This window comes from Crocodylus porosus, unplaced genomic scaffold (genome assembly GCF_001723895.1).
Source record: "Crocodylus porosus isolate Cpor-Errol unplaced genomic scaffold, CroPor_comp1, whole genome shotgun sequence".
NCBI lineage: Eukaryota > Metazoa > Chordata > Crocodylia > Crocodylidae > Crocodylus > Crocodylus porosus.
Window position 1 is genome coordinate 12,816,105 of NW_017728943.1, and position 21,706 is coordinate 12,837,810.

Sequence of the window (21,706 nt, forward strand, 5' to 3'; positions counted from 1 at the left end):
TTTAGGAGATTGGTGGATAAGGCCCTGCGGGACCATGGTCCAATGGGGAAAGGAGTCAAAGAAGAGTGGCCATTCCTCAAGGATACAATCCTTGGAACACAAAGGAAGTCTATTGCTGTTTGTAAGAAAGGTAGCAAAAGGGCTGAGAGCCTTGGGGGTCATGATTGATCACAAAATGAGCATGAGCCACCACTGGATGCTATAGCTGACAAAGTGAACAAGACTCTGGCATGCATCAACCAACCAGTGCATCACAAGCCAAGACTAAGGATATCATCCTCCCTCTCTACGTAGCATTGGTGAGGCCACAGCTGGAGTACTGTGTCCAGTTCTGGGTGCCGCAGTTCAGAAAGGATGTGGAAAAACTGGAAAGAGTCCAAAGGAGGGCCACATGAACAATTAGAGGTCTGGAGAATAGACCATATGAGGCTGAAGGACATGGAGCTGCTCAGCCTGGAAAAGAGAAGACTTGGGGGACTTGGTGGCAGCCTTTAAGTATTATAAGGGGTGAACAACAGGGGCTAGGAGAACATCTGTTCACCAAGGCACCCCAGGGGAAGACTAGGAATAATGGTCATAAACTGATAGAAGATTGCTTCAGATTAGACATAAGAAAAAACTTCTTTATGGTTCGTGTAGCCAGAGTCTGGAACAGACCCCACCCCAGTGGTGGTACAGTCACCTTCCCTGGAGATCTTCACAAGACATCTGGACGCACACCTCGCTGGGGTCATCAGATCTTGGCAGTCTTTCCTGCCTTAGAGCAGGGGGGCTGGACCTGATGATCTCGTGAGGTCCAGCCCCTTTGAGCCTGTAACTTATATGAATCTATGCTTCAGACGCACCTCAGTTAATTTTTTATTCCTTGCAGGTGATTTTTGTTTTAGCAGCATTTACCCTAAAATTGACTGGCAGAAGGCTTGGTTTCAGTAAGACTTGGTGAAGCTGTTCCTCTGCATCTCTCCATTCCTAGAGACCTACAGTCTTCTCTTCTTGTGCAGAATGCACTATTGGCTCCAGGTATCAGAGTCTTCTCTTGTGCAGTGTCACTTAGACTTGAATTGTGGGTGCTTTCCAAGAGGTCTTATGCCCTCTTCCTCCATGAAAGTGAGTCAGTATCTTTTATTTGTGTCTCTGTCTTGAGAGCTTGGATCTAAAAATTGCAAAGATAGTCTTCAGTAACACTTGAAACTGGGTCCAGGTCTTACCTTGTGGACTCTCCAGTTAGCCTATTCCTGCTGGGGTCTGTCTTGGGGTGGGAGATACTCCCTTGGCTTCTGGAGGATGGTTGCCAGGAGCAAAGTTTTCCCCATCCTTGATTTCTTAAACTCAGTGAGGTATGTCGGGAGGTCATTTTGGAGCCAAGGAGTCCTGCTACTCCATGGTCATAATGGAACTCATGGTCCTGTGTGGCCTTCATTTTTTGTAGTTCAATTGTCAAGCGAAAGGTCTCACAGAAAGAGCTGAAGCTTGCTCTGCCCATCACTTCCTCTCCTGAGAGAGGTACAAAGGCATCTGCCTCAAATCAGGTATTCCATCCCCATATCTTGTATGGATGATCCTTTCTGATTCTTTAGTTGAGAACCAACAGAATTGCCCAGAGAATGAAAGGCTTTGAATTGGTGTAACATCTGAAGTATAAGTGGACAGATGTACACACCCTTTGAAGGGAGAAGTGGGGAAAACAGGATAGACTCTCCATGAGCACATTTTCCTCCGATTCCCCTTCCAGTCTCCTGGAGCACCTCCACTTGCCAGACCTGGGAGGACAGAGGCCATGCACCATCACTCTCCCCCTATGATAAATAAGTGAATGGACACAGACGTATGCAGGGGTTGGGGACTAGAAATCGGGAATCCCTGCATGGCTCTCCCAGGTTCTGGCCATGGGTGGTAGTGTCATTTTGATAGGACTTAAGAGGAGGGAGAGGAGGGAGTGGTATGAAAGGACCAAGCAATGCCCTGTTTAGCTCCCTAAATGGAGATCTTGTTGCTTCATGCCAGTGATGCAATTTTGAAGCATTTCAGCAGCCCATAATACTTCTGGGTTGTAAGTAGTCTTCTTTCAGGGTCCTTGCTGAGATAGGGAGAATGGGACCTGTGGGAATAAGACTGGGGACAGGGCAGTATGTGGGGTACAGTTAGGGGCATCAGGTTGTACGGGTGAGTAGAGGATCCCTAGGGTGGGGACAGTATGATATACAGAGGTGTAGTCAAGCAGGGTTGTCAACTGAAAAAAAAAATTTCTGAAATTTTTTTTTTTTACTGACAAACCAGCCTCTCTTACTTTTTTTTTCCTATGTTTGTTGTTAAACCCCCACATTTGAACCCAGGCCTTCTAACTGGAGCCAGACAGCACGGCACAGCCTGGCAGAAGAGTTACATTTATATTATGTAAAACGTATATCAGTAAAAAGTTTCATTGATATTTTAAAGTTTGGTAAAACTGTTCTGATTATCTGAGCTGCATAAAAGTTGGTAGAAATAATTTGAAACACTTACTCTGCTTACCTATTTCCCTTTCCTCTTAGCTTTCTTTTTCTTTTTAATGTCTCTCTCCGTCCAGTGCAAGTTGAAAGTGCCTGGAATTTATCAGCGGTATTGCCATGTTTTCCTACTTGCATTATGACCGTATGACAGAGCAGAGTAAATACACAGAGTAAATAAAACTCTTCCAGCAGCATAGTGTGTGTCAAAGCCTGTATAATGGAGTGGGGTCAAATTTTTACCTTTGGTAAGCACACCCACTCTCTCATTTTCCATTTCTCTCAAGCATTTGTGGGCTACAGCTTATTTCTGAGAACTGAGCTTCTTAGAAAGTAAGCAAGCCAGATTTCTTGTGACCTTCTGAACCATGCCAGACTAGATTTGTTTGCAGAGCTCAAATGTTTTATACATATGGAAAGACCTAGAGACACCAACGTGGTCACAGATTTTTTTTAGATATTTAATTGCACAGATCCGTCAGACAGATCCTTATCATGTGTGATTTATGCACACACTTTAAATTAGCTAAGGTTGTCATGTACAGGAACTTTAAAAAGTTTTTTTTTCCAGATTTCTGTGCTGTTTTCAGTACAGCCAGAAAAGCTGTCTAGTAGTTGATGTTGCTCTCTTCCTACAAGGTCTGTCTTATCCAAGATAATGCCAAGCTAAATTTGAAAGATGTTTTAGAAATTAACACAGAGTGATCTGGGTTTGAGTTGTTCTACTTTGATTCTGTTCTTCACATACCATATTTATGCGATTCCAGGAAGACCTTGAATTTAAGATGACACAGAATTTTTATTTACTGTTATTTATTACAAACAGACTTATTCGCAAAAACTAGCAAGTCATAAATTCAGCAAATATTATCTTAATCCATATTAGGTTCTGTCCAGAAGTTCCTAGCGAGTCCTACTCTCTTCTTAGATTCTACAGGTTAAAACTGTTCACTTTAACATGCATCCTTTACTTTGCACTACTCTCTTCTCCCTCAACTTCCCGCTCATTCTCCATAAAACATCATCTTTGATTCCACCCATGGCATTGGACATACAGTGCTTCTTGAAGGCTTTAATAATGGACTCTGAAAATATCTTTCCCCAAGAATCAAGGTTTCCTTCAGGTGATATTTTGTATTGGACCAACTGTGTAGTTGGGATAAAGTTGAACAAGATTTCAAATGCAAGACATGCTTTGTCAGCCTTTAGAAGCTTATCTAACTCTATCCCATCTACACAGTTCATTCAATAAAAGGTTATCACCCTAAGAAATTTTTGCTCCTCATAATTTCTGGACCATCACAGCTACAACTCTTACGCTCTAACACTCCTTTCCCTAAGAAGTCAGAATCCATTAATAAAGCAGTGCTGTGGTTGGCTCCTTAATCTTCCTGCCAGGTGTAAGCTTGTGTTTGTGTGCCTAGATCCAGTCTGAGTACTGACACCATAAATGGTCCTTTAAGTGCTTGACATCCAGCATATGAAGTTGTCATACTACCAGATGATTACAAGACCACTATTTGCTGACCAAATTTTTGCTTTTGCATGTGGTGTTATATGTCCTCAAAATGTGTTTAACACTAACGTTCCTCTTTTCTTCAGCAGTGTTCCAGGTCGTCTGCTTCACTCATCTAACCAGTCTGGGCTCACTGACATTCATCCTTGTTCCTGGCACCTAACCACTATTCCTGGTGGCAGTTTTTGTTTTGGCAGAGCTTTCTGTTTCCAAATTATATAGGGTGTCGGTTTCCTACCATCTGCCAATACTCCTGATATTGTAATTCACGACTTTTCATTTCTTGTACTTCACTAAATTACAGATTTTTCATCTTTCCCATTGATGGTGATAGTGCTCGGCATATCGAAAGAGACTGGTGTCTTGTCAGCATCACCTGTTTGGCCCAGTAGGCAACCATGGGTCTTGTGTCCCCCAGTATTTACTGCTAGAATTCAACAGGTTTTTCACTGCAGTCTGATGTGGGTAACTTTTGTGAAAGTGGTGTTCTTTTTCTCAAGGCTAAGCCACACATCTCATCATTCAGCTACACCACCAGCTTCTTGCATTAAATTTTTGCCACAGAATGCTTGATTCTTTTGTTATCCTGGGCCTAACAAATACTTGAGTTGAAGTATTTTGGGTGATTGGCATTCCCGCTTTCCTCTTCTTTTGAATGTACTTAAGAATTTACTCATCAATTTCAGGAAAGTGACCCTTTTTGGCCCACTGCCTGATTTCTATGTAGACATAGTATTCTTGAGTTGTCCTTTTAATTGTCTCCATCGACACGCATTTACTTCAGTAGCACTGTACATCCTTCCTCACAATTTGTTTTTTCAACTTAATTTACCACCTGTAATTTTAAAGTTTGTATCATAGCTGTGCCTCCTGTCTTTCTGCATCTTCACATTCATACCACTACTTCCTTTTTTTTCTACATGATTTGTTATGACGATACCAAGGGTTTCCTCACTGCTGCTTGCCTGTCTTCCTGCATGTTAAAATTTTCACCAGTTAGTAGTGGTCAGGCCCTGTAGTCTGTTGCCCTTCCTGTCCCCCCTCCCCACATCCCTTGCTACCACATGGTATGCTGCCAGGTCCCTTGCCTCTGTGTGCTACTGCCATACCAGGGGGCATTTTATTAGGTCTCTGAAATCATGCATTCTGGGTGCCTCCTTACCAGGTACCTCACTACTTTGTGCCTCTTGCCCAGTCCTTCACTACTGCATGCCACTGTGATGTTGGGTGTCTCTTTGCCAAGTGCTTTATTCCTGCCACATGCTGTGCTGTCAGGTGCTTCTGCACTCCCCTGCATGTGCACTTAACGCTTGATTTTTATACATGTTGCATATCATACGACTGAAGACCCTCTGAGTTAAAATCCGTGGGGAACATGGCACAGGGGACACAACGGTGGGAGTCTACTACAGCCCTCCCACCCAAAGCCAAGAGCTTGACCAAGAGTTCGCCCGGGAACTGGCTGAGGCCGTATGCTTCAGGACCATGGTTGTCATGGGTGACTTCAATTACCCGGACATCTCATGGGAAGATGACTTGGCAAAATCTGAGGAGTTGCAAAGCTTCCTGTCATGTGTGGATGACCTCTACCTGACCCAAGAAGTCTCCAGTCCAACAAGAGGTAAAGCGCTGCTCAACCTGGTACTGGCAACTGGGGACGACTTAATCGGGGAACTAGTGATTGACGGGAAGCTGGGTGACAGCGACCACAAGCTGATCACCTTCACCATCTACCGTAATGCTGGCAAGTCAGTCAGCATCACGGAAGTCCTTGACTTCAGGAAAGCTGACTTTGACAAGCTCAGGAGGCTCGTCAGTAAGGCCCTAAAGGACCACGACCCCAGGGGGAGGGAAGTTCAGGAAGAGTGGTTGCTCCTCAAGGGAGTGATCCTCAATGCACAAGCTAATTCTATTCCATCTTGGAGGAAAGGCAGCAAGAGGGCACAGTAGCCCCCCTGGCTCTCCAGGGATCTAGCAGACCTCCTGAGGCTAAAAAGAAAGGCCCACAAAAGATGGAGGGCAGGATTCACCTCCAAGGAGGAATATTCTGCGCTGTTCCAGTCCTGCAGGGAGCAAACCAGGAAAGCCAAGGCTGCAACTGAACTCCAACTAGCTTTGAGTATCAAGGACAATAAAAAGTCCTTTTTCAGATATGTGGGGAGCCAGAGGAAAAGCAAGGGCAACATTGGACCCCTGCTAAACCAGATGGGACATCTGACAACTGATGCCCAGGAAAAAGCCAACCTATTAAATGGGTACTTTGCGTCAGTCTTTCATCAGTCCCATGGGACGCCCATGCCCGCTACGGGACAGGGAGGTCTGGGTGAGAATGATCCGCTGCCCTCCATCAGTGATAATCTCATGAAGGAACACCTTGAAGAGCTGGACACCTTCAAGTCAGCTGGCCCTGACAGTCTACACCCCAGGGTACTCAAGGAGCTGGCAAGCATCATAACCCAACCCCTGGCACAGATCTTCGAGAACTCCTGGAGCTCTGGTGAAGTCCTCAAAGACTGGAAGAAGGCCAATATGGTGCCTACCTTCAAGAAAGGGAGGAAAGTTGATCCGGCAAACTACAGGCCCATCAGCCTGACCTCTATCCTAGGGACGGTCTTAGAAAAGCTCATTAAAGAAGCCAGCCTTAGTGGATTGGCTGATGCCAATATCCTGAGGAATAGCTAGCATGGGTTTGTTGTGGGTGGGTCTTGCTTGACCAATCTCACTTCCTTTTACAACCAGGTGTCCTATCACCTGGACAAGGGAGAAGAGATTGATGTCATATATCTTGACTTCAAAAAAGCTTTTGATTTGGTATCCTGTGATCACCTCTTGGCAAAACTGGCGAACTGGCCTAAGGTCCACCATGATCCGTTGGCTTGGAAAACTGGCTCTGGTTGGACCCAGAGGGTGGTAATAGACGGATGTCAATCATCATGGTGCCCTGTGACCAGTGGGGTCCCCCAAGCCTCTGTCCTTGGACCCATATTGTTCAGCGTCTTCATTAATGATGTGGACATTGGAGTCAGAAGTGGACTGGCCAAGTTCGCCAATAACACCAAACTCTGGGGCAAAGCATCCACACCTCAAGATAGGGGGCAATCCAGGCTGACCTGGACAGGCTCAGCAAATGAGTGGACGAGAACCTGATGGTGTTTAACATTGAAAAATGCAAGGTTCTCCATCTTGGGAGGAAAAACGTGCACCATCCGTATAGGCTCGGAAGTGCTATGCTGGCTAGCACTACAGAAGAAAGAGACTTGGGGGTCATCATTGACTACAAGATGAACATGAGCCTGCAATGCAATGCTGAGGCTAGTAAAGTGAGCAAAACTCTGGCTTGCATCCATAGATGCTTCTCAGGCAAATCCAAGGACATCATTATCCCCTTGTACTTGGCCTTGGTGAGGCTGCAGCTGGAGTACTGCATCCAGTTTTGGACCCCACAATTCAAAAAGGATGTGGAGAAGCTTGAGAGAGTCCAGTGAAGAGCCACACGCATGATCAGAGGTCAGGAAAACAGACCTTATGATGACAGGCTGAGAGCTATGGGGCTTTTTAGCCTGGAAAAGTGTAGGCTCAGGGGTGATCTGATAGCCACCTAGAAGTTTTATCAGGGGTGACCACCAGGATCTGGGGGAAGGTTTGTTCACCAGAGCGCCCCAGGGGATGACAAGGTCGAACAGTTTTAAACTACTGCAAGACCGTTTCAGGCTGGATATAAGAGAGAATTTCTTTACTGTTCAAGCCCCCAGGGTCTGGAATAGCCTGCCATCGGAGGTGGTTCAAGCACCTACATTGAATACCTTCAAGAGAAAGTTGAATGTTTATCTTGCTAGGATCCTATGACCCCAGCTGACTTTCTGCCCTTCGGGCAGGGGGCTGGACTCGATCTTCTGAGATCCCTTCCAGCCCTAATGTCTAAGAAATCTATACATGCACTATATATATAAATGCGTGTACACACAGAGAGTCTTTATATATACATATAAAGTGTATGTATATTATATGTTATATAATGTTGGGAAAAACCAAATCAATTAAATGTGCTTTGTAACTGGACCAAAACACAGTGAGGTTTAAATGCTCTTCAAGAAACTCCTGGGAGAATACAATCCACAGACTCAGACTGACTAGTCTGTCAGACTGTTTCCTACCATTGGCATATAAAATTTTTCCTGTTTCTTAATCCAGAAAAGTATAGCAGAAAACAGATCTGTGCAGCAGGAAGGAGCTGTTGGCTGGTACTAGTGTGTCAGTGGTCAAAACTAGCAGACACTAGTATGCTTCAGTCTCCCCATCTTTGGTGCCTGATTGGGGCTGTGCCTTTTGCTTACCTCCAAGTTGTTAACTGTTCTTGCAGTGCTTCCAGGCGGGTACTGTTTGGAGGTCTCCCAATCAAATTATTCTGATTCACCTTTGCTTATGAGATCTGACCGAATCCAACTGATATACAAGTAAGAAGGTATGCACTATAGACTCCTTATTCTTTTTAAAATAGTTTGATGTCTGATTCATTACATTTCCTCAGACCAGATTATCTGCAGTATTTAATTGTTATTTTCTACTAGCCATTACAGTGAAGTGTCATCTTTTTTCTTTCTTTTTCTTTGTTTTGGAAGGGGAGCAGAAGGACACAATCTGTTAAACAGAGACTGTAATACTGGGGTAGCTTTGAAACTGATAAGGCTTTGGGATTTGATTGGGGGAAAGTAGGGATTGGCAATGTTTTTGTGCAGAGTGCCGAAAACACCCGCAACCTCAACCTGTAAGATGTTGTGCGAGAGGTGGGGAGCCACAGGGGGCCCGATCCTTGTTGTAGCAGCACAGCCCTGATCACTTCCCCAAGGTGGAAGTACTAAACAAAATGACTTTCCGTTGCCATGCTCTGGAACCACATGCCAGGGGTTGCCTACCCCTGGACTAGAAAGAGGTGTTTAGCTGTGTTAGTCTGAAATTAAACAGAAGGTAGGGCAGGGTGGCACTGTATAGACTAACTTATTCAGAGGGGTTTGATCTTTCTTAGGCTATAGCCTGCCTCATCATATATATATATTATAAAGACTAGAATATAAACTAGTTGGTGCCTGGGAAAAGGAATTTAACTTCAACAGTTTTTGAAGTGTTGGAAATAGGGGTGCACTGATAGAGATTTTGGGGGCCGATACCAATAGCCGATTTTTTTTTAAGGAGGCATATTTGCCAATACTGATCCAATTTCTGATACGCAGCCTGGCAGCTTGAAGAGCAGTGTCCGGTTGGTAAGTCTGTTGCGGGGGAAGGGAAGGGGCATGGGCAGAGCAGATGGAGGCCCCTGGGCTGAGGGAGGGAGTGAGGCTGGGGTTGGGGCAGGTGCTGCCCAGGTGGGGCACAGGATGGAGCTGTGGCTTATGGGGAGGGGGTCAGCTTCTGCCATTGCTCTCACCCCAGGTGGGCATGGGGGGGGGGTGGTCACCAGTGGGGAATGGGAGAGTACCTGTTCTCCCGAGCACTACCAGGAATAACTAGGAATAATGGCCACAAGCTGACTGAGAGTAGATTTAGGCTAGACATCAGGAAGCACTACTTCACAGTCAGGACAGCTAGCATCTGGAACCAACTTCCAAGGGAGGTGGTGCTGGCTCCTGCCCTAGGGGCCTTCAAAAGGAGGCTAGATAGACACATTGCTGGGGTTGTTTGACCCCAGTACTCTTTCCTGCTATGGTAGGGGGGTTGGACTTGATGATCTGCTCAGGTCCCTTCCGACCCTACCAACTATGAAACTATATCTGTGGGCGGGCTGGAGCTGGGGCTGCGTCTGGGGCACACAGTGGTTGTGCTGGGAGGGAGTCTACAGGGGGGCTGGAGCTAACCCAAAATTCACCATAGCCCCTCCCCCCCAACTCCCCCTTCTATCACTGCTGGCTGCCCGACCCAACCCACAGCTGCAGCCTGCCTGCACCCCCCCCAAGCCCTCCCGGGGTGTGCACAGTGGCAGGAGCTGCGCCCCCTTCCCCATACCCCCCTGGATGAGCCGTGGCTCCATCCCATGCCCCACCCCAGCTGGGCAGTACCTGCCCCAGCTCCTGCCCTAGCCCCCCAGTGCCACTCCATGTCTCACCTCGGGAGCCTTGATGTGCCCCCCCATGCCCCTTCCTTCCCCCTGCCCCATCTATCACAACAGACTTACCAGCTGGATGCAGCTCTCCGTGCTGCTGGGCTGTGGTACTTGCCTCCTACATGCTGCGTTGCGGCTGCACACGTGCATGGGGCATTTATCGGCCAAATTATTGGCCACATCAGGCCAAAAAAAGGCCGTTTTCTGATGCAGTCAATTTTCTTTATACCAGTACTAATTAGATATCAGACCAATGCATTGGTGCACCTCTAGATAGAAACCATTTTTTGTCTTGAATTGAAATGCAAATAAAAAACCTTGACAACTGCTTTTTCTTTTCTTTTCCTTTTCCTGTCCTTTTCAAGGAGTAAAATGATGTTTAGATTTGGTGCCTCCTCCCCACAGCAGCCTATCTTGTTGCTTTGAGGGATCTCAGGGGTGTGAAGCTCCATAGCAGCCCACTTGGCAAGCCTTGAAGCAGAAGTTAGGAGCCAAGAAAGCTGTGGATTGGAACCTTCCCATAGAGAGGCTTCCGGCATTTTTGTTGGAAATATACCTGGTTTCCTTTAAAGGATTTGTCAAAATCTTCATGCTTCTGTGAAATGATTTCACTTTGGGCAAATTTTTTTTGAAAGAACCACATGGCTGTTGGAATGTTTTTTGACTAGTTCTAAATTTTGTAGCTTTTCACTTTTAGGCTGCGTTTTCAAATCCAGCCTAGCCTGTCAGTGACCAGAAACATTGGAATAAGTTGTTCGGTACACAGTATGAAATGGTTTGATATAAATCCCTTAGCCAAAGGACAAGTGTCTAAGTGTGTTTGTTTGACTGTTGTTTATGGATACAGCTGGTCCTTTTGTTGACAGTCTCAGCAAAAAGCCTGGGGGATAGAAGGGCCGTGAAGAACAGCTCCACCTTACTCCTGGGAGACTTATCCTGGGTCATAGCTGATGCACGTTGACAGGGGGTGGTTTGATGGACACATACTGCTCAGCTGTTGCCTGAGTTGTATTGGTGATAAAACAGGCTGCTTTGCTCACTGGTGCTTTCAATTGTGGGCCTAACAAAACTGCAAAATAAGTCAAAATATGGAGATTTATTTTAAAAAAAAAAAAAAAAGTCATCTGCTTTTATAATCCCTTGCTGCAAGATGTGTTGAACCAATGCTATTTTCTTTCTCCAGCCTTTTTTGCCCTTTCTGATTTTATTTTTAGTTTTATTGTTGTAAAAGTTGAACAGCATGAAAACAGTGGACAGTGTCTTCAGCAACAGCCCTTTTTTTTCGACATGGGCTGTAGCACTGATGAAACATCTAGACATCTTTCTACTTAACATGCACAGAAGTCCTCATAATGGACTGGCCACATGATGTTAATTTCCATAACCAAAATATTTGTCTCAAATGTGGGATTATAGCATAATTGAACCCAGGTTCAAAGAGGGTGGAGGTTGAGACTTCATCCAGACCTCTCCAGCACCTTCCGTAATAACAGGGAATCTCGGGTGACTGAATTTAACCAAAAAGCAGTGGATTTATTCAAAAGTGCTCTAGGCCTTACATTTCTCTGAGAGGATTAGAAATTTTTGAGTTTAATGCTGTTTGAAGGGATCCCATTTATACTGTCCTGCCTGAGCCAGCAAAGAGTTTTTTCCCCCCCAACAACTCCCTTCCCCTGCCACATACTGATAAACCTTAGTTTTCTGTATGTGAATTTCTTGGGTAAAAGTCTTAATCCCAGGTATGTAACCTGAAAGTTAGGTCTATTAAATTACCCTTCTGCATTGAGAGATGAAGAAAATCAATCTTAAAAAAAATCTGCTTTGTACAGTGTTTGGCTGATCCTTTAGGCAGCAGGTTCTCATGTGACTATTAAAATACAGGTGGTATGCTGTTGGTCAGTACCTTAATGAGGTACATGATAAGTTACAGCTTGTTACATTAAGTATGATCTTCAAACAATACCATTAATAACATTTTTAATTCAGTAAAATTCAGCTTCTAATCCTCCTTGAAACACTATTGAATTTGAGAAAAAGGTGTCCGAGTTGTGAAAAAACTTACGATTTAAGTACAGTTGCAAAATCCAAACCACACAGTGTACTGTGCTCAAGGACTCAACTGCTACCTGTGCTGAATAAGGTGCTACTAAGACTTCTGTGACTGCTTGCTCTCTCTACCATGCCTCTTCATCACAGGCATGGCTCCTGTAAAACTGCCACTTTTTCAAACCTGTTTCATTAGGGTCACTACTTATGAACTTCATGTAAACAATTTGCTTCTTTCTACTTTAGGTCCTGGGAACGCCTACAAGGGAGCAAATTAGAGAAATGAATCCAAACTACACTGAATTCAAATTCCCTCAGATTAAGGCACATCCCTGGACTAAGGTGAGTTTCTCTGCGTTGGATAATGAAGGTGTGTGGGATGAAAGTAAAACTGCAGAGTTTAGGCTGACTTCTGTTGTTGGTGACTTTCCAACTAAAAACTGGGACCCTGTAAGGAAATCAGATACCCAATATATCTTGATGTAGGGTAATAGGAATACACCTTGAGGAAGACTAAGCTCTGCAACGAATTGCCCTATGGCTCTGGTTTCCCTGCGATTGATCCAGTGGTGTCTTTGGTCTGGGCACATACTTATAATCCATAACAATGTGCTTGTATTCCATTTTAGCACAATCCTTGATTATATGTAGACACTCTTATGTGACTAAATGTATTCTGTAGAGGTAGGGGGTGCATTTTACAGTGCAGCTACATCATCTCAGTGTAGGGATGAAATCTGTATTGCTAATTAGTTGTATTACCCATCTCTCAAACATAGATCTGTAGATTTGTGTCCCAGTAGTTAACTGGTTATATTTTTTTTTCTGCAGTTACTTTCTGAAGGGTTTTTGTTTGTTTTATTTGTTTTGCTGTTTGATTTAGCTTGACTTTCAAAAGGAGACAGTACTGTGGCAAACACTTTGTTATATTCCAATCTTCTCAACACCTGATTCAGAAAACCCTGCACTAAGATTAATGAAAGGCAGCATAAATAAGAGGGTTCCTAGATGTTGAGGAAAGAAGAGCATTTCATTGGCTTGTGCAAGGATAACAGTTTATCGGTTTTAGTGCCTCTTGGTTGTGGAATCATTTGAATAAGGGGCTTTGAACATTTTAAGAGTGGTTTTTTATTATTATTAATATTATTATATTTTGCTGGTTAACAAATACCTTGTAATTACGCAGTTGGGTTTTTTGCATTCTAACAGCTGTAACTGCTCAGTCCTCCTGTTAAGAATACACAGAGTGCAGCTACCTGTGAATTAAGCCATCACATGCATCACCTTTGTCTTAATAGTGACCAATTTGGATCTTTTTGGATGAAGCCTAGACTAAGCAAAAGGTTCTGAGCAGATGGTATGACCTAATTGTTACTAGAAGTCATTTCAGTGATTGATTCTCCCATGTTGTGTGCACAGCCTCATTTTTGCCAGCAATCCCTTGGTTCTTTTTCTAGACCTTAGTTTTTCCTTTTCCTTGATGGTTCCAAGACAATTTTTTTATAATTCCAAGACACCTGTCTATATCATGTAAATAGAAACATTTTGATGGTTAAGTTAATTAACCCCATGAAAATTGGTCTTCTCTTAATTACTTTAAAATGCTTCTTGGGAAAAGCCATAAAAATCAGCTCAAGACATTGCAGCAATGAAATTTGCTTTTTGGGAAAGGATTCCAGCGATGCAACCAAAGTTAAGGCTTAAGTTAATGTGCAGAAGCTGGATTTCAAGTGAACACAGTATGTAACAGAGCCAGAGCCTGTTTGGCTGCCAGAGCACATTGTAAGTAGGGCAGGTTAAACTCCTAGTGTAGTTTGGCAGTTCTTGTTGTTGTACATCTTTAGCACTTGACTGCCCCACACCACTGTGGGATCTTCCCATCAAGTTTCTGCAGAATAAAATGACCTTCGTGTCGAACCTGAAACAGACTGTTCATACCTTTTCTACACAAGTGAGTGCTTCTTGAGTCTATAAATGATCACAAGTGAAATCAGACCAGCATAAAACACTGAGGGAAGCTTGCCAAAAGATTATAGTCCCTTCTCCATTAGTGTATGGTGGGGGGGGGGGTGTTATTAATTTTGTTTTAGGTTGTGGATTTTTTGAAAGCTGTTCTTACAGCAGTTTCTTATTCTCAGTTTGTTTTACCAAACTCCTCCAAGCAGCAGTTGAGTGCAGAATAGCATCTAAACTGGCTTATTGAGTTTGGGGTGGAAGATAATCCAATCATGAGATTTGCCTTTTTTCCTAACTGTTTCCTAACACTTAAAGTAACAGAAAGACTAGCTTGGCCTTTATAACATTGCCAGTCATGTTTTAATATCTCCTTAAAAATCTTCTGCTTTCCACATTTTGTTGTTTAGCTGTGAAAGTATGAACATGAGATGCCCTCTCTGGTGAGACCATTTAGTCAGTCCAGTGGCCTGTCTCAATAGCACAGAGTGTTGTATGCTCAGTAAAGGAAAATTAGTTTGGGCCCTTCCAAGATTTGATCCATTGCCTGCCTCTTCCCCCTTAGAGCTTCCAGCATTCAGAGGCTTGAGAAATCCTAATTTGAAAGTTGCAACCTAACTGTTATGTAAGTGTGTAGAAGGGACCATCCCCCATTAGTTCTCCTTCCCACGCCCATTCCTGTGCTATCTAAGAGGCAGTATTTCCCACCTAATAGTTGAATATTTTCTTCTAGAAATGCCAAAGAAATTTTCAAATTGCAGTTAAAGCAATCAGAAGCAGAAAGCAAGTGAAGGAAAATAAAGAGTGTTCTTCTTGCATATGATTATGATTACATGCATATATACAGAACCTCACTAAGGGGATTATCAGCATGATCTGAGCTCCACAACCGTTAGCATTGAAGTACTGTACAAACCTTTATCAATTCAGCTAAAGAGTAACATATTATCTGACAGCAGTGTCCAGCTCTGATACCTGCTTGGAGGACCAGCCATAATTGGAAGAGACTTTAATTAGAGCGGCTCTCGGGAGACACTAATTAAAGCGCCCTCAACATCTTGTGTATTCAGCATCCTGCATTTCCAAAGGGTGGCCGTAAAGCTTGTTTGAGCTTTAGTTAAAGTGCTTCTGCTGCCATTTTGAAGCATGAAGCTGAATACATGAGATGCCAGGTCTCCTTGAGCACAATTAATTGAGTCTGCTTTGATGCACTGTAATTACAGCATGTCGGAGCAGACATCTTGCACATCTACAGGCACCCTTGGGGATTTAAGCCTTTGAACAAAAAAAAAGAAAAAAGCATAGACGCTCTAGTAGCCTGCTAGTTCTTTCAGAATTCGTATTCTGGAGAATGTCCCTGTTCAGTTGCTTTCTATAAAAGAAAAGGAACTATTTAAAGGAAATAGAGAAAGGAACAGGAAACAACACTGAGCATGCAGTGTAATGTAGGTCTTCTCTACACAGAGAAGTTTATTTGCAGTGCTGTATCAGTATAGTTACACCATCATAATTTTATAATTAAAGATGCATCAAACAAGGACCTCTTATTCCATATATATACAGGGACTCTTACTGGTATAATTGTAGGCAGGATGATTTTACTGGTGAAGTAATGCTAGTAAACATCCCAGCATAAACAAGTCATTAAGTTGCCCAGAAGAAACGTCTTCTCTTCTAAAGCAAACTCTTTCTCACTAGGCTGGGAGAATTCAGTGTGGTCTGTTTTGAAAATGGCTCCAGCAGTGTTTCTCAGTGCACACCTCTGCAACACACAGTCAGTGTGTGCAGAGGTTCATTTATGCTAACTGCATTTGGAATGCCTCTCCATGGCTCTGCACGGTACTTCATTAGTTATAGTTGTTAGAAGTTCTGCTTAATGAATTTTCAGGGGTAAAAATTTCTTTGCCTGTGTAGCAATGAGATAAAATCAGAAGCAGAGCTTCAAGATGGTTCTGTGTCAAGACTTTGGAATCTGCAGTGGTCTGGTTGTGATACCAGGGCCAATACTTTTCAGAGAGCCTTAGAAATGCCTTGTTTGATGATAACTAGATATCCAAGACTGTGGTTTCCAAGTAAAAACACTGCCACATAAGAATGCCCTTTAGACCAGAAGTTGACAGCCTATAGCAGGAAGGGCAGATTCAGCCCACAGAGCTGTTGGGTTGGTTATGGGAGGCTTTACCCATGCCACACTGTCTGGGCAGCAGATGGCAGAGTGTCACCTATGCTGTGGTGCAGCTAGGCAGTGGGGAGAATCGGTGATGATGGATGCATTCTAGCATCTGCTTGGTTTGGACCCAAGCTGGGTCATTCTGGCCCATTTCTGGAAAATGTGATCGACCCCTGCTTTAGAGAATGGTTGGTAGGACAAAATTGGGTCTCTGGAACCACAGGGGACTGGGAAGCATTGATAACTAGCACTGTTGGTGTGTTAACAGATGAATGTCAATGAAAAGACCACACAGTAGCAATAACTGACTACCGTGCTATTAGAAACCTCTAAATTGGATCGTGCAGCTATGATAAGTCTTGCATACAGCTTCTCAGAAGTGGAAAACTTCAGAAAACACAGTAATAAAATAATAATAAGTAGAAAACAGTAATAATGGATAACTTCAAGTATCCACAGATACACTAACATCAGGCTGGGATGCAGAGACCAAAATACTTCAGGTATCCATAGATACACTGACATCAGGCCAGGATGCAGAGACCAAATTTCTTACTATAAAAGACTGCTTCCTAGAGTACTTAGCCCTGGAACTTGCAAGAGGAAAGGACATTCTTGACCTAGTCTTAAGTAGTACGCAGGACTTGGTGAACAGGGTAAGTGTTATTGAGCTGCTCTGCAATAGTGATACAATGCAGTTGGGTTTGACATCCACATAGAAGGGGAGACCAGAAAAAGATCTGCCACACTTTTATGATATAATAAAAAAAAAGTAAACAAACAAGCAAAAAAGTAAACCAAAGAAAGCCCGCATGGTTTAATGGTAGAGTTGCAGAAGCAATAAGCAGAAAAAAGGCTTCTTTTGAAAGTTGAAAGTAAAATCCTAATGAGAAAAATAAAAAAGAGCACAAACTATGGCATATCAAATGTAAATGTGTAATAATAAGACTAGCTAAGAAGAATTTCAAGAGAAACTTGCTAGAGACTCAAAAGGTAACCATAAACATTGCTTTACCTTAGAAGCCAAAGACCTGCCAGGGAAGGGAGTCTGTTGGGCCTTTGGATGATCAGGGTACAAAAGGAGTGCACAAGAATGACAGGGCCATCACGGAGAAACTAAATGCATACTGTGGAAGATGTTAGGGAGGTTCTCTCACCAGATCCACTTCTCTCTAGGGACAAGTCAGTGGAGCTGACCTATAGTGAGGTTACAGTCAATGAAGTTGTAGAGGAAATTAATAAACTAAACAGTAGCAAATCCCCAGGACCTGATGGCATTCATCCTGACAGAGCTTGGATCAGAAATTGCTGAACTAAGTGTAGTATGCAACCTTCTAAAAACATTCTTAGTACTAGATAACTGGAGGTCTGCCAATATGACTTCCATATTATAAAAGACTCTAGAGGGGATCCAGGAAACCTTAGGCCAGTAAGTTGGACTTCTGTTCCTGGGCACAGCCATGCATCCACCTACCCACAAACCCCAGTGCCGGGGTTCTGGGAAGGCGGTGCTGAGCTCTGGCAGGGCTGCCTGGCACCCTCAGGTCCCACGACTTGGGCTTGGGGCAGGTCGGGACTGCGTGGAAGCTCCGGCACAAGCTGCCTTTGGACCCATGGGTTCCCACACATCCCCAGTCTGGGCCCCTGGGGAACAGCAGCGATGGCATTCCCATACTCCGTGCCTCTGTGAAGGCAGCCTAGGATTCCTGTACCCTGTGCCCCTGTAAAGGCAACTACTGCCAGCAGGTGGGGCTGGGATTCCCATGGAGCCAACTTCTATAGCCCCTGGCCCACACTGCTGTGTGCCTGGCCCCAGCCCAGCACCAATGGAGCCTGAGCTACACCTGGTGAGCCTGAGCTCTCCTCCCTGCGCTGCTTGGGCTCCCACCAGATCCTGGTGAAAGTCCAGACGTCGCAAAGAGGAGAGTGCTGGCTCTGCCCAGCTCAGCAGCAGCTCGGGCTGCATCAGCACCGGGCTGGGCTGGGCTGGGCATGCGGCAGAGGGAGGTGGCTCAGAGGAAATCCAGCCTGCTGGCAACAGCAATTTACACAGGCACATGGGGCTGCTGTTGCCGCTGCTCCCCAGGGGCCCAGACTGGAGATGTGCGGGGACCCACAGGCCTGGAGATGGCTTGTGCCAAAGCTCTCAGGTGGTTCCGCCCTGCCCCAAGCCCAAGCTGTGGGTCCCGAGGATGCCAGGCAGCCCCACTGCAGCACTGTGCAGGTCCTGGTGGGATGCAGGCTCCAGGCAACTGGCAAGAAGCGGGGGAGCACACCCACCCACCCCATCCAGGGCCCTGAGCAGCCGGGCTCGCAGCACAAGGGGTTTGGGGAAGGTGGCACTGGGAAATGGCAGGGCTGCTTGGCAGACTGCTTTGGTCCCGCTGAGCAAGTAAGCAGGGAAGTTCAGGAAAAGCAGGGAAACAGCATGGCACCAGACCAGCTGGGCCTGGATGACCCATGGCTCCTGGCTCCCTCCTCCCTGCACGCCATCCCAAGTCCCCAGCATGTGCCTGGGTCAGACAGGAGTTCCGCCAGCCGCACCCATGTGGCTCAAGTTGGTGTGCGGGAATACAAAATGGCAGTGGCCCAGCCTGACAATGGACTGGGGAGTTGGCGGGGGGAAGGGGGGTAATTATTCTGACCCAGCCAGACAGGTGCTGCACTGGTTCCCCCCCCCTCTTCTTCCTGCACTACCTCCCCAGCCCTGAATCCCCAGCATGGCAGCTGGGCTGGTGCTGCACTGTGTTCTCACGCATTGTTTTGGGCCATGTGGGTGCAGATGGCACAGCTCTTGCCCAACCTGGTCACATACCAGGGATGTGAGGTCAGGCAGGAGCTGTTCCAGTTGCACTTGCATGACACAGCCCAAAGCAGCACATGGAAACAGTGCAGCACCAGTACCTGCCCTCTACCAGGCCCGAAGACAGCAGAGCCTGGATAACCTGCAGCTTCTGGCTCTCTTCCCCCTGCCCCCCTCCCACACCAGCAGGGAAAACCTTACCTGGGCTTCAACTCTCCAGGTGTAGGGTGGGATCAGCATGCAGACAGCCTGGCCAGGATCTCAGTGCCCTGTCTTGAGCTTACGTGGGTGGCTGGGGGATAGGGCAGGGTGGGCTAGCCAGGGAGGGGAGTGGTGGCTGCTGCTGCAGCTGGCTGACATGGAGAAGTGAGAAGCACCGAAAGCTTGGGCAGTACTAGGCCGGATACAATTCTCCTTTAGAGGAGCATTTGTGGGCCAGGTGGAATCATTTGTTAGGCTGGATTTGGCCCACAGGCTGTATTTGACTCACCCCTGTCCCTCACTGTGCCATATTACTTTCATTATACCAATGATTGTGTAACACACACATTCATGGGATGTATTCATGGGACCTAGTTGGTTGGGTCAGCCCAGCTTTCCATGGTTTTTGGATGAAGTTCACAGGTTGAGGTGAGGCATCCTTGAATCTTTTAGATGGAAAAGGGAGTGTCTTCAGATAGTGGCATTGAAAGCAGGAGGACACTACTTCAGTGAGATTGCGGGAGGAAGTACTAGGTGAGGGTTAATAATTATAGGCAAATAGTGCAAAGTAGATACAAGAACTAACAACTGTTACCAAAATTCAGTGGGAAATGACCAGTAATATGAAGTATTTTTAAACATTTTGGGGACAAGGTTAGATGACAAAAGGAAAAGCAAATTTTAAACAGTCAAGTTTAAAAAAAAAATAAAACTATTTGGAAATAAAACATTGAAAACAGGGAAAAAAAAGAAACTTGGATGTAGTATAGCATATCCAAACAGGCTACAATCTCACTGGTAAAGGAGATAGACATGTTTAACTAACAAAGATACAGATTAAATAAATATTTTAAAGGGGAATGAAGGAAGATGCGTTTAAAACATTGCAGACTAGTTAAGTGCTCTTGTGTTGCATCTCATTTCCCTCCCCTCTGCTCTCTACTTTTCACTCTGTATCACCTATTAAGATGATAATTGATTTGTGGCTGGGACCTGTCTTGAATATTTCTAATGCTCTCTGCATACTTTTAGGGCTCAACACAGAAAATAGCTAGAGTGAGCTTAAAGGAAGTTCTTGCTGGTCTTGCTATAAATGTCAAAGTTGCAGGGATCACAGAGTTTTAAAGATTATGAACTGGTTCCCCATGCATACACTATGGTTCCTCAGCACTCATGTCTCTGGACATAGGTGCGGTCCTACTAGAGTCAGGTTGTATAAGTATTTGCACTTTAAAATCCTTATTCTTCTTGGGCTCTTCTTGGGCTATCCCCATGTCAGATTGTACCACCTCCCATGATGTCCCTCTCTTTGAGGAGAAAACCCAAATGCAACAGATGTAGATTTATTTAAAGGGAACTCACCTACAGAAATATAATATACTGTCACTGTACTGTGTGGCTCTGGGCTATAGGTTGGCTTCCAGGTACTGGCAGGTTCTGAGAGATGCTTCAGGGGAACAGTTTCTAAGTGTCACCTCTCTTTCCCAGCACCTCCAAGGACAGTAATGGAATTTAACATGCTGTAACAGTTTCTTTTTCAAGATGAATCTGAGTGGTGGCTCATGCTGTGTAAGGTAGATATTTGGCCTTTGGGCTGAAATAGCGCATGCATGCTGGCTAATTACTGATTCAAGGAATTTACTGATGCTGCCAGAGCCAATCTTGTCTTTCATTTTAAAAAGTCAGCTGCTAGGCTTAAAAGCCCCCCCCCAGTCATTTCACAGCTGTCTGAAGCCCAGGGTAGAGATAGACTATAGTCATGTTCAGTTTGTGCATTTCATCAGTACCAGCGCACTGTCCCCCAAATAGGCACTCAGTCATTGGTTTAAACTCCTCTGGAAAGCTCCTGGTCTAACCTGAGGCCAGAAGTGCAGAACAATAAAGGGTAAGGTGTCAAATTAGGCTGTTTGTAATTTTAGTCCAGACTTTGTCTTCCTGCTTTACTTCCTTACCTATAAAATGAGGAGAAATGTTTTCTGTTCCACAGATTTATGTTTAGATGGGATTATGCAGGTATAAAATTCACCAGAGTGTATACAGAATCCTTTGCACGATTGTTTAATGCTCCTGCTGTTCTGGTGAGTTGAGACGAGTCTTGCAAGGATCAGCTTTCACACATGAACACACTTATCTCAAGCATAAAATGAATGAGTTAAACTTGTGTGTGTTCCAACCAATGGTTTTATTATCTCTCCTCAAAATCTTCAGGCCAGCCCTTTACACAAGCCAAACTCTTCAGACCAATAGCATGATAGCAGTGAACAAGGGCTGGCTGTGTGCATTGGTGGAAGTGAAGAATTGGTCCACTTCAAATTGTTGAGACGGGCTCTGACCCCTTCAGTGCTGTTGTCATCCATGAGAGTACAAGAAAATAATCTCCTTTCATAGTGTTCCAGCACAGCAAGATTTTGTGGTTCTAAGAGAGGGTTGAGGTCCA

The 21,706-nt window shown here is 44.8% G+C and overlaps 1 protein-coding gene across 3 annotated transcripts in view; it reads left to right on the plus strand.

Annotated features, from left to right (window-relative positions):
- The window catches only part of GSK3B (glycogen synthase kinase 3 beta), a 242,558-nt gene that overhangs the window by 196,889 nt on the left and 23,963 nt on the right, over positions 1 to 21,706 (plus strand). For all 3 annotated transcript variants that reach the window (XM_019548715.1, XM_019548717.1, XM_019548716.1), the window contains exon 8: positions 12,389 to 12,484. In XM_019548715.1, the coding sequence (XP_019404260.1) occupies positions 12,389 to 12,484 (96 nt within the window). The remainder of the gene's footprint in view (positions 1 to 12,388; positions 12,485 to 21,706) is intronic.